General features: G+C 36.4%; 1 protein-coding gene across 2 annotated transcripts in view; it reads right to left on the bottom strand.

Annotated features, from left to right (window-relative positions):
- LOC140136849 (transcriptional regulator protein Pur-beta-like) overlaps positions 1–18180 on the bottom strand; it is a 73653-nt gene that overhangs the window by 9832 nt on the left and 45641 nt on the right. For both annotated transcript variants that reach the window (XM_072158447.1, XM_072158448.1), the window contains exons 4-5: positions 15912–16133; positions 11700–11820 (exon numbers count right to left, since the gene is read on the bottom strand). In XM_072158447.1, the coding sequence (XP_072014548.1) occupies positions 11700–11820; positions 15912–16133 (343 nt within the window). The remainder of the gene's footprint in view (positions 1–11699; positions 11821–15911; positions 16134–18180) is intronic.

Below are 18180 nucleotides of genomic sequence, written 5' to 3'. Positions count from 1 at the left end.
TACATGATATCTACTGACCAATCTACAGCTGAAAAAAAAATTGTTCTCAGATGATTAGCACAATTTTAACCTAACGTGGGGGGGGGGCTTTGGGTGCTGAAGCCCCTACGCTTTGTGTAAAATCAGCCGCTTTGACGATTTTAGCCATTAAGCCCCCCACATAACTCTGAAAGCCCCCTAAGCCCCACGCAGGAAAGGTTCCTGGACATGCCGGTGGTATAGCAGCCCAACACATGAATATTTGACTTACTATTATTCAATGATGAAGAATGCCTTTGCAGTTGACAAAGATCTGGGGCACCAAAGCCCAAACTGAAAAAGGGCAGGCAATGGCACTTGGTAGCCTCTTTAGTGAAATTTAAGCCCTAAATACCGCGACAAATATTTGTCAACAGCAAAAGTCTAAAAGTACAAAGGGTTATAATCTGTTCAAAATGAACAAAAAAGGTATTTTGAGCACTGTTCTAGTGTCTTGGACCAAATATATTTTGCTTGTACGATATTCAAACAACTGTAGCTTAAGGGGGTACTACACCCCTGCCCAATTTTGTGCCTATTTTTGTATTTTTTCAAAAATATAGCGCATTGGTGAAAAAAATCATCACCTTTATAAAAATAGTTTGTTTTCACCAACATGTCTATAACCATAGTATCTTAATCTCATGAAAATGGCTGCCATAACTCACAATATGTTTTTTTTTATATTAATTACCATGTATAGCTGCTAAGGTCACAGACCATGCAACAAAGAAATATTGCTGATAATTTATCTGCTTTTCTGGGTAAATCTGATTTATCAAAAGCAACACAACATTATTTATTATAAGGATCCACATGTTGAATTCAGCTGGACATAACATTCAATGCATACATGTAAATCAAAGGATTCCAATATATTCTATCTGATTACCAAGTGAAAAACGGTAATTTTGTGCTATTCATTTTTCACTCTTTGACAATTTTTAGTATTTTGTTTGCCATTTTGTGCAGCGCCATACATGGATGTAGAAAATTGATACACCGGCTGCTTTAGAGTGCGAAAAGATGAAAATAAGTAAAATCAAGTGCAAACATTTCACTTTTAGCAGTATTCTGCTGAAATGTCGATGAATTTTCTGAGGCTGCTGTTTTTAATAGATTAAAATCTACTAATAATTTTTTCTATTAATAAATTAATCAAAATAAACAAATCTATTAATAAAGTAATAAATCTATAAATAAATTAATATATTTGCAGATTTATTTCTAGGCGTCTAATTTTTGACACTTAACGTTATCAGTATATTCCATTGGAAATTGAATATCTTAACTACAGGCTAATAATAATACTAGCAATAAATATACAAACGTTGGACACTGCTACTTGAATGTGCTGGTCAAGCTAACCATTTAAGGACTCGAATAGCAATATTTGCTCAGTATTTTTGTGGGGCCTAAGAGCACATCAGCCACACCAAATTGCATTCTGAATACAAGGTATATCCTGATGATATTTTGATTTTGATTTTTTGAAATTTGCGATATATAATACTAATTTTATGGCAAATTATTGAAAAATGATATTGACATTAACAGTCCTTTATAAATGTAAAATTTATAAATCTAATGAAATACTGTTAAACTTAGTTATTGTTGCATGACCAATGTAAAACAAATCATAACTTCACACAACAGATCAATTTTGCGCAAAGCAGAACCCAAGGAACCAGATGGAAAAACTTGCAACTGTAAAGTGAAACTTGACTGTCCCCTCCAAGGCAATTGTTTAGCTTCTAGTATAATTTACCAGGCGACGGTAACTCGACTTGACAATTCACATCATGAAACATATATTGGACTAACCGCTAACTCGTTCAAAACACGCTTTAATTGCCATAAGAGTGACTTTAATAACAGTGACAAAAGGCATTCAACAACATTAAGCGAGTACATTTGGAAATTAAAGGATAAGAAAATACCTTATTCAACTGAATGGAAATTAATCAGTCGGGCTAAGGCCTATTCAACTACCAACAAACTATGCAGACTTTGTCTAGAGGAAAAATACTTCATCATATTTAAGCCTCATCTCTCCTCACTGAACAAAAGGAATGAGCTAATAAACACTTGTAGACACAGGAAGAAGCATCTCTTGATCAACTACAACTGATCAATATATCAAGTATTGACTGTCTTCATGAACTTGAACTGCTTATATTATGTTATGTAACCATTTTTGACCGTAAATGTATGCCAATTAAACTGTCTAAAGATCTAGCACTAGCTCCAGCGCTTTACGCTCGGTGATCGGCGCTTCATTCGCCGTCGCCACTTCGCATGGGCGTGAGCATTCGCGCTAGAAATAGAAATCAGTTTCAGTGATAAGCATATTCTGGACGAGTGTAGGTAAAGCTTCGGCTGGCTTGCATGAAACAATATTGTAAATAATGCTTTAATAAATCACCAAGTCTATTTTAAATGTAAATCTAATGATATGCACTTTATGTAGCTGGGATGAAAAGCTGTCCATCATATGAAATCTTTGACCTTTCGTATAGAAGATATAGATTTTTTTCACCAAATGACCTAAAAGTTTTCAGGTGTTTCAAAATGTAAATCTTAAATATTAAATGTCAAAAATTTTATGATGGACGGCTTTTCCTTATACACATTAAGTAAAGATCATTAGATTTATAATAAAGTTTACTTTGAGGACTGTTAAACATAAAAAATACAAAAAATATCAATTTGTATCTTATCGTAAATTAGAAATTCAAAAAAAAAAAAAAAAAAAATCAAAATTCTTTGATATCAGAAGGACATTCCTCGTATTCAGAATGCAATTTGGTGTGTCTGATGTGCTCTTTGGCCCCACAAAACATACTGTGCAAAGGTGGGTGACTGACTGTCCCCTTAAAGGGTTTTTATGTGCTGGTAATTTTTCCCTCGCACATTTTATGTACCCATCTGTTATGCTGAAAAAAAAGATGCCGGGTGCATTTATGACAAATGGCCATTATTATTAGACTAGACTAGATGGCGCTAAAAATACTATTTTGCTCTAAATTTGATTAATTTACATAGATACTGAACATTATGCCAAACCAGGCATCACATCTCTCCCTGCATCCAGCATAGCTAAGCATAGTGATACTGTGTACAATGCATAATCTAGTAAAAATAAACATTGACAGAAAGGTATCTCAACCTCTGGTGCCTTGCAACTTCCTTGTGGCAAACGAAACGCAAGATTTCCCCCGACTACTATCAGTTTTATTCTCCATTATGTAACCAAAAAAATTATTATAGAAAGCATGCATTGCTTACTTGAATACAAATCAAAGACCAAATATCTTTTTAATGCATCTATTAGTCATTTTAAAAGTAGATTTCAACATACAGGATCTGTATTTCGAGAGTTTGGTGCAAGAAAGGGCTATCTGCAATAGCTGCCCTATAGACAATTTGACCATTTCTGCATTCTATATTGTACACAAATGACACCTGGCAGCTATTGCAGATAGGCCTTTCTTGCACTTCACCCATTTTCTTTATTTTTGATTGCAGAATACAGGGATGTACAGTACATGCACATGGAAAATAGATTGATTGATGGCGCCCATCGTGGCTGCGTTCTAATTTTCGTGTCCAGAATTATACCTGTTTTTATCTATTTGTGCATATGAAACTGTTCTTCATTGTAGTAAGTTTCTCGTTTCTAACGTTATAGAACTCAATGAACTGATTTTGTCTTCAACTTGCTGCTTTGTTTTGCCGTATTTTTATAATATATTCTCGTACTGTGACATTTTGAACTATTGCCGTATATTGCTTTTCTGTCGAATTTTGCACCATTTGTTGAACTTACGTATTTGATGCTATGAATCGAATTATATATAGCAGAGACTTGCTCATGAACATTGGAAAAGGTGTGATAAACAAGCATTATCCTCGTATACTCCCTCAGACGTGGCATAAACTTCGTGCCCTTAACATACTCGCAAATGAAACCAAGCGAGGGTGTCGAGGTGGTATAAACAAGAAACGATCTATAAGTGTACGCATCACTGCGAGAACTCAAAACATAAAGTTTCACAGAAATGCACGCTGGGAAGAAAAAGACGCTTCACGCTTCGTCAACAAACAAAATCTGGTTAAAATCAAGCCTATTAGCACTCAATCCCAGAATGCACCTCGCATCAGGCTAGCGCATTGGAATGCCCGTTCGCTTAACGCTAAGCACAAAAAAGGACACAAATCAGCCTCTTTCTGTGATTTCGCTATTAATCATAAACTGGACATTTTGCTGTTACCGAGACATGGTTTACTGGAGGCGTAAAAGACCACCGCACTCTTGCCGATATCGGCAATACCCTTCCAAATTTTAAACTGCACCATGTTCCACGGACTTTTAAGCGAGCAGGTGGAGTTGGTGTGCTTATCCGTGATGGGGTGTCTTTTAACATCAATGATAGCCCCACATACAAAGCGTTTGAACACATGGATGTAACTGTTCAATCAAATTCCACCTCGATGCGCGCTCTTGTTGTTATTTATCGACCACCAGAAAACAGCGAAAATCAACTCACTTTCCGCATGTTTCTGGATGAATTCTCCACACTTCTTGAGTCGTTGGTTGTAATTCAAAATCTCCTGATCATTGGTGATCTTAACGTCCATGTTGACGATACAGATGATCGCGAAGCTGCCTTGTTTTCCAATCTACTCGAACTAGCAGGTCTTCAACAACATATCACTGGACCTACCCATGAGAAAGGACATACGTTGGATCTAATCATATCAAGAAAGGATGACGATCTTGTGATGTCCCCCTCAACGCACCATGATTTGCCATCGGATCACTCAGCAATTAAATGCTTTGTTAACATGTTACGACCAGCGCCAAGTGTTAAACGTGTTGAAACCCGAAGAATTCGCAGTATCGATACTGAAACATTCACCAAAGACATACACGAGTCAGTTTTGTTAACTTCTCCGTCAGATGAACTAGAAGATCTTGCACATCAGTTTTCAACAACTCTGTCAGATATTTTGGACACACATGCTCCGTTACTTCAGCGTTCTGTAATACTCAGACCTCATGCTCCATGGTACACGGACACTCTCCGTGCTGCTAAACAAGAGAAACGTCGTCTTGAGCGAAAGTGGCTGAAATCGAAACTGGTTGTTGATAAAGAACAGTTTAAGCAACAATGTATTCAGTACAAAGACCTTCTGAATAAAGCGAAGAATGAATTTCATCGTTCTCAGATAACCGACTCAGAGCCTAAAGATCTGTTCAGAGTCGTCGACAAGCTATCTAGTCCTAAGCCCGAAGAAACCTTGCCGTCATATGATTGTCCTAAGGCACTTGCTGACAGCTTCGCACAGTTCTTCGTTGACAAGGTGAAAAACTTCGTGATAGCTTAGACAATGATGTTGACCTGCCAATTTCGACTGAAATCCCGGAAATCTGCTCTCATTCATTCTCCGAGTTCTTGACTGTTTCAGAGGAAGATGTGCTAAAGATCATAATGTCGCCTAGATCCCCTTCCAGCTTCGCTTTTAAAGTTGTGCTTACATGACCTGCTGTCGACCATTATTACCATCGTAAATGAATCTCTTTCCACTGGCGTCGTACCCTCGTCCCTGAAGCATGCTTGCATCCGTCCGCTGCTAAAGAAACCTGGCCTGGACAGAGACGTACGCCAACTATCGTCAATCTCCAATTTGCCATATTTAGGCAAAGTTATTGAGAGAGTCGCCGTTCTGCAGCTACAATCTTATCTTACGGACAACCACTTACATTCCCGCATTCAAGCCGCTTACAGACGTCATCATAGTACGGAAACTGCTTTATTACGTGTCCAGAATGACATCTTAAGTGCCCTTGATCAGCGCCAAGAGGCTTTTCTAGTCCTCTTGGATTTCTCGGCGGCATTTGATACAATTGATCATGGACTCCTGTTTCGCCGCCTTGCCACACGCTATGGAATACAAGATACTGCCTTAAGCTGGATCCAGTCGTACATGAGTGGGCGTACTCAGTCTGTTAGCATCAAAATGTTCTCTCTGACGACTGCCATTATTCTACGGTGTCCCCCAGGGATCGGGTTGCTGGGCCGCTGTTATTTACACTCTATAGTGCGCCTTCATGACCTCATACAATCGCATGGTGTCAGTAGCATAGTATACGCAGATGACACTCAGCTATACTTGACATTCAATCCTGAAGATCGAGAGTCCGCAATAAAGAAGATTGAAACCTGCATTGCTGATATACGATTTTGGTGTTCAACCAATAAGTTGGTTCTCAATGATAAGAAGACCGAGTTTATCCATTTCTCCTCTCAGTTCAGCAAGTCACCTGCAGTGCATTCCCAATTATCCATCGGTGAAACCGTGATTCAATCTTCACCACGAGCTCGTAATCTCGGAGCTGTTATGGATTCTTCACCGTATGACAAATCACGTGGATAATCTTTGTAGATCTGCTATGTGTGCCATCAGAAAATCGGTCAGATACGACAATATCTGGATAACAACACGACTTGCAGACTAGTACATGCTTTGCGTTACATCGCGGCTGGACTCCCGTCAATTCCCTCTTGTATGGCTTATCTCAATCTGAAATCGCGAAGATCCAACGTGTTCAAAACACCGCCGCTCGTCTTGTTTTGTGTGCATCTCGCCGTGAGCACATTACACCTCTGCTCTGTCAACTGCATTGGTTACCTGTTGAATACAGATCTATGTTTAAGATCCTGTTGCTCACATACAAAGCCATGAATGAAATGGCGCCTCGCGTTTATTTGTGATCTTGTTAATCTGTATGTTCCACGAGACCGCTTGCGATCGTCATGTGCAACACGCCTGCAACTCGCTTCGCTCAAACACGAAGTTCTATGGTGATAGATCATTTGTAGTCGCTGCAGCAACTCTGTGGAATCGCCTGCCTGCAGATGTCCGTCAAGCTACATCTCTGCCAATGTTCAAGTCAAGATTAAAGACACATCTTTTTCGCCAATGTTTTCATGCTTGATATGTTTTTGCTTTTCGCGAATTTACAATTGGAGCTCTTTCATGCATTATTTAGTGTGCCACACCAGGGTGAAGTGCTAGTAACCTCTCCCCTGGTGGTTTTTGTCTGTGATTTCGTCATCTGTTGCTCACAGTTTTGCGTGGATTAACCATCATCACAACACTTGGGTGACGTGCTAGTAACCTCTCCCCTTGTGTCACTTATCGCTTCATTTTGCATACAGTATATCTTTTCATCTGCTTCTGTTTAATTTTTTTGCAATATTATTCTGAATTAACTAGAGTGAAGTGCTAGTAACCTCTCCTCTAGTTAATAACGTCAATGTTCTGCACCATGTTTGCTTTGCCATCATTTTCTGTGCTTCGTGTAACTCCGTGTTACTCGCGAATTTCTCATCATTTGGATTTTGTATACTCATTGCCTGAACAATTACATCGTATTTTGATATTATTGTATTATGAATTATTATGCAATTGTTGATATGAATTATGTTTAAAACAGTGTGCAATATGTTTCGCATAATATTTTGTCTACACCTCGTATAAGTTATTTTTCTTGTTTGCTCTCGTGGTGTGTCTTGCTCTTTTCATTTTGAGCATTATACCTGGTGTAGATATGTTTGGTCGCCGTACATTAAAAAATTGTTTGTTGATATTTTGATATTATTGTATTATTGATTATTATGCAATTTTTGTTATCAATTATGTTTTTAAAAAAATATGCATTATGTTCGCATAATATTTTGTCTACATCTCGTATAAGTTATTTTTTCTTGGTTGCTCTCGTGATGTGTCTTTATACCTGGTGTAGACATGGTAGATATGCTTGCTTCGATATTATTGTATTATTATAATTGTGCAATTTTGGTTATTAATTATGTTTATAAAAGTGTGCAATATGTTTCGCATAATATTTTGCCTATACACCTCGTATTTAACTCAAGTTATTTTCTTGGTTGTTCTCGTGATTGCTCTTTTCATTTGAGTATTATACCTGGTGTAAATATGTTTGCTTCGCCACTTTGGTATTATTTTATGTTAAAAGTATCCTTATTTGTTTAGAATTTTTCATATTCAATTTGATACTGTGTTTTGCCATTTTTGATATTACATTGAATTGATCATATGTTATATTGCTTCGCTGTATACTTCATTTTCTTTTTTGTTTTCTACTCACGTGTTATCTATGTAGTGTACAGCTTGGCTTTTTAAAAAATTCGTGTTTTATGATTCTAATTTCATCTTCTGTTTGATATTTGTAAGCAGTATATTGCTGTTTTTATTCAAAATTGTTGTCTGGTTAAACTTATTTTGCTTTATTGCTTATGCCGTCACTTTGAACATTTCACATAGTTGTTTCTTTGCTCATTTTGCATGTATTTGTTTCCGTGCAATACCTTTTGTGCAATGTTCATCGTGTGCCTATTTCATTTGTTTCTTATTTCTTAATGATGTATATTTATATTTTAATGGGTATTTTGTTTTTACGTACACATGTTTTAATTGTAAAGCGCCTTGTGGTCTTTGATGTAATGCGCTATATAAGAATAAATTATTATTATTATATTATTATTAAAATCTTACATGGAAAATCTTACATGGAAAACATACATGGAAAATTGGTACTGCTAAGGGTCCGCTTTCAAATTCTCAAGGCGTATCACATGATCCCTACCCAAAACAAACTAGAATCCCTGGATGTGTAAACAGAGAATTGCTCAATCCTGCACATTTCACCGACTTTCTACTCAAGACCATTATGAAGCATAATTGGTACTTTGAATTATTTTTTAAATAATCATTTGCCAAAAACTATTTAACTTGTAATATTACATTGGCGTAAGGCATACATGTATTAAAGAAGTCTGTATTTTCTGCTTCTAGACACAAAACATGTGTTTATCACAACATCTTACAAGCCATGTCTGACGACATTATGTTCTGATGTTCTCTCTATCGCGCAAAACATCAAAAACAAAATTAGAAGACATAAATATTATATTAAATCAAACAAAATTTAATGCCCATTTCAAATTTTTTCCTTCTTATATTGCAATTTTATTTCCATCTCATTTGTTTTGAGGTTATAGTATCTTGAATTAATTATCTAAATGACACAACTGATTTTACACAGAAATGTAACATTATCCAGGACTCAAATTTTGCAGTACATGTGACAGAAACATTAATTATACTGAACAAGAAATAAACATAGTACTAGGATGGTCATACGACCTGTGCTTCTCTTCTCTATAACAGTGGTTACATGTATTCCTGTGTTGTATAATACTACTATGAAACATTATACCATCCAGAAATAAATATTTTGTTTCTGTTTTTATTACATAACTCTGAACCTCTGAAACTAAAACCACATTTTGGATTTCCCTGTTTATATGCTATTTCTGTTAAAAGTAAATCCCATATTAGTTTGCCCATGTTTTTGTTTTACTCTTTTGAAACTAAAACCACATTTTAGGGTTTTTTTATGCTTGTAAAAATAAACACCATTGTGGCATAACACAAGGAGTCCACTATTTTAGACATACCAAAATCTATGGTAACACTAAGTTCATACATACTTGCTACAGCATGTGTGACTGGTCAAGAGCCAGGCATAAACGATGTTAATTCCCAGTTTTCCGGTTGCTAAATGACTACATTTTCTGGGATGCATTGTACAAGATGCTCATTGCTCAAGATGCTGTTAATTTCCTCCACAACTATTATAAAGAAAAGAATCATTTTAGACTAAAAACTACCATTTCCTTATACTTTTTAACATATGCACATGAGTGCGAGTAATGTATGTGATGCCTGCGCATGTCAAGACACAAAGAACTGAGCAAGTAAACATATTCTCTCAATTGGAGATTAGAAAAACTTTAAAAAGTATAAGGAAATGGCAGTTTTTAGTCTAAAAAAATGATTCTTTTCTTAGTAGTGGAGGAAACTAACAGCACATAAAGCCCTCAGGTATAAACAATCATTTATCCAAGAAAATATATGAACCCCTAAATAATCCATTGATCTTGAGCACCTTATACAAAGTGTCCCAGAAAAAGTGGTCATTTAGCAGTACATTATGCATATAATTTCAGTTGACATGTAACTGGTGTACATATCAAATAAATCAGACATTGTAGCACGTTTATTTAGTAATTATCATATTCATTCACCATATGGTCATGCTTTTTATACTGGGACCCTAAAAAAGGTGGTGCTGTCACATTTTGCTAAATCATTTTGTCTACTTATTCCTATATTTTTGCTAAAATTCATCATGAACAAATGGTTTTGGTCTTATTTTGAAGATAAATTATTAATCTAATGAATTAATAACAAATACAATTAAACAAATGTATTAATTAATTACAACAGCTTAATTAAGTTAATTAGTCAGGGTGGTGCGGAAGTGGAGGAGCCGGAAGCGGAGGAGCTCTGTGTAATTCCAATGGGAAGTTGATGTTCATTAATAAAATTTATGCACTTTGTTGCCTAGGAGAAGTAAAATGCATTTGCATAATGTTAATCTTATTTTTTAACTTTCTATAACTATAATTGCCTAGTTAATCTTAATAAACATAGTAATTAAGGATTTAACAAGCTTTTAATTAATGCAGTGGAATGGGTGTCATACAATACAATGGGCTTTAATTTTGCATGCATGCATATGAAATAAATTTCAATATTGTTTTATCTTTGAAATATAAAATAAATCTTCTCAAAGGAGATTATTACAGTCAAAGGATTTATTCTGATGAGATACTGATCTTTGGTTATTGTTAAATAGTTTATTGATGTAGGCTAAGTGTGCATGTATACGCCTCATGTACATGTACCTTTGTTACTAATTATTCACTGTATATTGATTTTTGGAACACCTTATATAGGAATTGGATATTTGAATTTGATATTATAGCAATTCTGTAAACTATTTTGAATATATTTTCCAAATTTAATGACACTTTGGGAAATTTTACATAAATTAAAAATTTTAATTTACAACTTTTTTCACACCCTGTATAACACAATGGGCTTACTAAATATAGTACAAACTATATATTTAATGAAAGGACTAACTGTGTACATTCCAAATATCAAGTTCATTTTTCAATTTAATATACTATGTAGAAATATTGGAGTGGTAAAGGAATTTAATTTTTCTGTATTTTTCAATGGAATCACCCTGTATATTTTTTGGTACACCCTGTATATCCACTCAAACTTTACAGATTTGCAATCATGACAATATAAAAAAAAAAAAATGTATACTTTTACTAGTTTGGGTGAAAACTTTTTGAAATATAATCAGAAATACAAAAAAGGAGTTGATTTTTGACCAATAGCAAGATGTGACACAATTGGGTCCCACCTCAAAAAACATGACCATATATTGATAACAGTTGTCTCTAACTGTTCACGCCTTTCAATCTAAATATCAGCAACAACTATATACCATTTTCACCCTATTGTGGCAGTGAGGTCAATGTGTTAAGGCAGCTGTTTCATGCACACATCTATATGTGCGTCATAAAACGAGTGTGTGGTGTACGCCAGCCCTTTGAGCGAATGCTAGTGATTCGAACCTGCGCCCAATGAAATAGGCCTCACTGCCACATCAGGGTGAAAAATGGTGCAGCTAACATTTCATCAATGACAGGATTTCTGTCCCTTACCTGCTCCATTTTCAGTCCCAAATTCATCTAGAAGTTCTGTGAGGGCATTTTTAAATTCCACCAGACCTTGTGCTGGTACAGCTATCTGTGTACGCCGTTGTCTATCAATTGTTTGTGAAATCTGTACATGAGAGAAAATAAAGTGAAAAATAAAATTAATATCAAGATCGCAATAGTTGGAGAAAGCTTGTAACCGCCTGCTCCGCAGCCAACTGATGCTGCTTTGTCAAATTATAAATTTTCTAGACGGTGCACGATCTGAGGTTACTGTTCCGAACCCAGGCTACCTTTTGTACATTACAATGCATACAACCTGTAGTATGGCCTGCTATAACAATACACTTACTGTGTGGAATAAAGCATCGTATCAACACATCCGTCGATCAATAGCCTCAGATTGAGCATGTTATGAAATTATCTTACTCTAGCTACGTACACAGAAGATATCTTCCCACAATGCATTTCTTCCATTTCAATGTTCTATACTGATACAAGAGCACGGTGGCCGAGCGGAACGGGCTCCGACTCATAATCGGAAGGTTGCGGGTTCGAGCCCCGGCGACGCCATCGTGTTGTGCCCTTGAGTAAGGCACTTTATCTCGATTACTCCTCTCCACCCAGGTGTATAAATGGGTACCAGCATTCTTAAGTGCTGGGAAGGTAACAGACTCGCTGTGGAGGAGGTGTAGCGATCCCCCTATAGCAACATTACATGGAGGAGTCTGGCCCAGTCGCCAATGAAAGAGATGGGCACTCCGATTACTGTTTATACAGGATCGTCTCCTTTACCTTTACCTTATACTGATTTGCTATCTACTCCCCATTCCAGAAAAATACAGAACTAATTTTTTTGGATTAAAAAAATATTATCCTGTTTTGCCAAATGAAACATAGCTAAATTCTTATCCTTTAGTTAGTCCTAACTAGAGATAAACGAGAAAGTTCACTATTTTACTAATTTCTTGAAAAAAAGAGCCAAAAACATGCATTTTCGGCATATTTTCTAACAATCGCATCACAGTCTAAGCATTCAAAATCTTGAGTATATGCCAAAATTTTGCTCTAATTTTCACTTTTTTGTGTTACTTTAATTAAATGGTTGGATTTTGGAATATAAGAATGAAACATGTCTTTTCCAAAATTTAGAATGCATAAACTGAAATTAGTCTTAGTACAAGTCTTTGGGCTTGATTGTCACAGCATACGAAAAACACCCTAAAAACGCATGTTTTGGCCCGTATTTCCAAAAATTGGCTATATTAAAATTTGACTTTGATTGCTGGTTAGGACTGACTAAAGGATTAGGATTTAGCTATGTTTCATTTGGCAGAACAGGATAATATTTTTTTTATTCAAAAAAATTAGTTCCTTAGCAATTTGCAAAATTGTTCCTTAGCAATTTGCAAAATTGCTAAGGTCTGTTTCTGTCAAGTTCTTTCTTTGTTTCTTTCTTTCTTTCTTTCTTTCTTTCTTTCTGTCAATCTTATAATGAGCCACCGTAGCCATATGCTTTGAGCTATGTTGACCATAGTTGGTCATTAGGACCATTGGGTGGGGGGACAAATGAAACATGATCAACTTCAGGTCAAAGGTCATCCACTTCCGGTCAATGGTCAAAAACGTGATTTCACTAAAAATGCTACTCCTTCCACAAATTACACAGCACGATGATGGCACTTTGGTACATGCATCAGCTATACCCAGTGTCTAAAAGTTAATGTCCAGAATCGGGGTCAAAGGTCATTAAGGGATACTTCCGGTATATGACCAAATACCCTAAAATGCTGATGCTGTCGCAAATATATATAGTACAACAATGTTACTTGGTCATCAGGTACAATAGCTGGTGGCACAAATGTCACATGACCAACTCAAGGTCAAAGGTCATGGAAAGGTCATTATGACCGAAAATGTTATTTCCTATTATTTTTACTAAAACTGCTACTCCTTACGAATTACACAGCAAGATGGCGTCACTTGACACATGCATTAGCCTTGAGGTCAAAGGTCATACTGAAGGTCATTATGGCTGATGTGATTTTCTGTTCTGTTACTAAAAATTCTAAGTCATTCCTCAAATTATAATATAGCATGACATTACTTGCATACATCCATTGGGGTCAAAGGTCATTGGGTCAAAGGTCATTGGGGTCAAAGTTCATGTAGGTATTACTTCCAGTATGAAGCAAAATACCTTAGGAAGTCGCACTCTAATAGCGCATGACCAAAGTTGCACAGAAATATTTACATGAATCTTGAATAATTTTTGGTTAGGCCGAATAAAAAAAATAATCATGTTTCGCGTCTTCTCCCGCTTCCTTTTTTGAGGTTTCTTCAGTTTATAATTTTATTTTTTGAAATTCAGTTATAACTTTTAAAAAATATGTCTAGGGTGTAAAGATGCTTTCTATAGCCTTGCTAATATACAAGAAACACCTTTGGAAGGTTTTGTGATAATTAGAAGAGGCCTATCTCGTTGAACAAGATATAAAAGAGGCCTCCTCCTTTTTCCGGCATTATTGTGTGCGCTAAAACAGTTCTAATTATGGGTATTTGCACCAATTTTACGATAAAAAATAAAAAGCCCCCTCTTCATCCTTTTTTGAAACATGTTTTTTATTTTACTTGGCCTTATCAAAATGATTTCACATACTGTAATATTATGGAAAATAATTATGTAATATGATTTATTATTATAATTATAATACTACAAACATCTGTTCATACATGTATATTCCAAGGAATTATACATAATATATGCTGGACCTTTTGAACTTGCATATGCTATAGGTGAGCTAACAAATTAACCTTGGTCTCTAGCCAAATTCCAAAGTTATAGTGCATTTCAAAAAAGACCTCAGTAAAATCAGCATAATATACTACTGCTTACATGCATTCATGCTATATAGCTGGGCTAATTAGCTATAGGCCTAGTTAATTAGCTATTGCTAAGGTCGCGTATATGTGTATGCGCAATTAGCTCTAGTTCTGTATTTTTCTGGAATGGTGAGTAGTGCAATATGGGTCGGTAACGGCGAAATGTACCTCAATAAACAGAGCACATCCAGATCTTGCAAAATATGTTTATTTCTTTAACTATCAACCCATGTTTAGCCAGTCTATTTCTCAACATGAATACATGTTGATGAGTGGAAATTGATAAATATTTGTGTTTTTAAGCAATTTAAGCCACCCAATGATGCAGGGCTCTTTAAGGAGAAATCTTTGATTGAAAGGGTCTTTTGGTTTAAAATCGACAGTGTTTCAAAAAAAAACAAAAAGATGTACAATGAGATAAGGCTGATATTTTTTTTTAATTAACAATTGTGTGTTGATAAATGGATACGGTCAGTCATGGGCTATTGCGGTTAAAATCTATACACCCCCTATGGAAGATATGACCTTAATCTCCCCCCACACAGGGGGTGTAGATTTCAAATACAATCACCCATTCAAGTAGCCCCATTTGATAATCACACTCCCTGTGTGTAAGATTAAGGTTATGTCTTCCATAGAGGGTGTATGGATTTTAACTGGAATTTTGGAGCAGATGACACTGAATGGGTGGCTCCATTTGATATTCACACTCCCTGTGTGGAAGACTAAGGTAATGTCTTCCATAGGTGGTTTGTTTGTTTGTTTACCCAGGTTGGTCCGTGAGGAACACATGCTAATCCATGGAAAACCATGGACCGTTCCAAGCTCATACAAATGCACAAGCCTGGATAGCCAGTGTAGGCTAATATATGCATGCTGGCCAAGATAGCTTTGATAAACAAAAGCAAGAAATGGAAGAAAATAGCTAGGAAAAAGAGAAAGAGAGAAGGCCACTCCCAAACACAATTGTACAATTTTACTCTTAGCCCTTACTTCGTGAGAAAGGAAACTGGAATTCCAATCTCAGGCCCCGATGCAAAGGCTTATCGGCTTTTAACTCGAATAGCCCAATGCGACAACAAATGGATTTGACAACCATTTGATATTCATTCACACCATCCTGTGTGTAAGATTAAAGTTATGTCTTCCATAGGGGGTGTATGGATTTTAACTGGAATTTTGGAACAGATAAAACTGAATGGATATGGTTCCATTTAATATTCACACTCCCTGCATGGAAGATTAAGGGCATGTCTTCCATAGGTGGTGTATCTTTACAATCATGACAACCCTTCTACCAGTAAACACCTTAATATTTACGCGGTGGATACCTACCCTAAGGAAGCGTCCTCTGTTATTTTCTTTCAAATCTAAGTAATAGCGTCTGTTCTCCCTGACTATTACTTCGCTCTTGAGGCGGCCATCTTCAGGTAGGTTTTCTGGGTTGGCTGGGCCAAGCTGTGCATAACATTCGCTGAAGTCTGTTAGGTGATCACGTAGTTCGGCAGCTGCAGACATGGCAAGAGTCACCCGATTTTTGTTGCCACCAGCACCAACCTGCATAAATATAATGGGTACAGGGCAGAAAAATGTCAACAGTGAGTGAATGAGTGAGTGGCTATGTGTAATTTGAAGTTCCTTACTGATTGTAATTAGAGTTTACTTGCAAAGTGGCGCTTCTCTCTGAAAAAAAAAACAATACAAGAAACTGTAACAAATTTCATATTTTAAACATGTTGCTATTTCTATTCTATACTCAAGCGATTGTATGAACAGGGACATATTTTTTGAAGGCTGATCATCTTGTTCATCAAGGAGCATTTATAAGTCATTTTAAATAAGTGCAAGTTCATTAGTAGTGGTAGTAAAACAAATGGGTGTCAATTCAAATTCAACTTGGTTCAATGGGTTATTACAATGAAAAACAGACCCACAAACTTAAGAGTACACTGAAATAAAAATGAACCGCCTTTCTCATAAATTGACAACTGATCGCATTCCCATCAACATTGACCTCTATTGTATAAACCAACATGGTCAAATGTCTCTTCCGTTGTTAAGGTTTTAAACTTATAACACTGTTATTATCATGTAGGTTATCACTTCATCCTGGAATGCAGTCGCGTTGAATACGGTTACGAACATACAACACCTGTTAAATTGAGCAAATCAACAATTTCCCATTGCTGCTCGCAAACAGGGTTGCCAAAAGATAACAGCCCGAATCGCGGGTCAAATAATCGAAAAGTCGCCCAATTTTTCTCTTTACCATTGGTTTCTATGGGGCAGAAAACTATCGAAAGTCGCGGGAGCCAAAGTTGAAAAGTCGCCCAATTTTTTCTTAAGCATTGGTTTCTATGGGACAGGAAATTGTCAAAAGTCGCGGGAAAAATCTTCAAAAGTCGCCTAATTGGGCTACCAAATCGCTGGGTTTGGCAACCCTGCTCATAAATTTCTACTATTATAAGTTTCATCTTGTGTGTGCCATGCAAAAACATTAATGTCTGCACTATCCTTAAGGTTATCAAATAAATGTGAGGGTATATATTCCAGTGCTTATGTCGAGTTTGTGTGAATGCAAATTACGGTTCATTCAGAGTTCACACAATGCAGTAATACTGGGCTGTTCCATTTGAAATCAATACACCCCCTATGGAAGACATGATCTTAAATCTCTCACACAGGGAGTGTAGATTTCAAATGGAGTCACCCATTCTGGTAACTTCCATTTGAAATTCACACTCCCTGTGTGGAAGATTAAGGTCATGTCTTCCGTAAAGGGTGTATGCATTCCAAATAGAATAGCCGGTTCTGACACGCTTGGCATATTAAAGTAAGCCTTTTCTAGAGCAGGAGATATACCGATTTGGACTATGGTAATAGTAAAATACATAAAGATAAACCTAGATGCTTGTGTACACCAACTATCTGTGTTGCATACAACAACTGAAACCATGTCCTAATTATTCATTTATTTATCCTTGAAAGATGAAAGTTCCTGAAGCAAATTTTTATTAAATTTCTGAAATCAGAGAATTTCCTCTAAAAAATGTGCATTTCTGCATTTTAGACCTACACAATATCATGAGTGGGGCATTTCCCCACTAGCTTTTGGCAAAATGAGCCAATTTTTGGCAAAATTAGCCCCCTTTTGTTCTTTTCAGACACTTTTTGGCAATTCAGGTCAAATACCCCCCCCAACCTTTAAGATGGATTGACATCACTGCTTATGAGGACGCTAGGAACTACTTGCTAAGTATTGCTTTTTTAGTTCATCTTGTGTAAAGTAATTAACCATTTAAGAATATGGTTTCCAAAGGTTGTGCTCATAACTCAAACACTGAACTACTTTTCCCAGTATTTTGCCAACCCAGCCATCTTTTGAGGCTATTCAATGAATGCAATTATTAGTTAGAAGCATGTATGGTGCAATACCAGACATGGCTTGTATACTATGCACACATACACATAAGCATAACAGCCGTCTGATCTAGCTGCTGCTGGCATGGACGTATGGTAGCTAGCGTAAAAATTGTATTTTACAAACCCAACCCTATCAAATGTACTGGTGTACTAAGTCCACATAGACCATTGTATACCAATA

The sequence above is a fragment of the Amphiura filiformis genome, chromosome 17 (assembly GCF_039555335.1).
Source record: "Amphiura filiformis chromosome 17, Afil_fr2py, whole genome shotgun sequence".
NCBI lineage: Eukaryota > Metazoa > Echinodermata > Ophiuroidea > Amphilepidida > Amphiuridae > Amphiura > Amphiura filiformis.
Note: the sequence above shows the minus strand (reverse complement) of the source record. Positions and strands in the feature narration are given on the sequence as shown.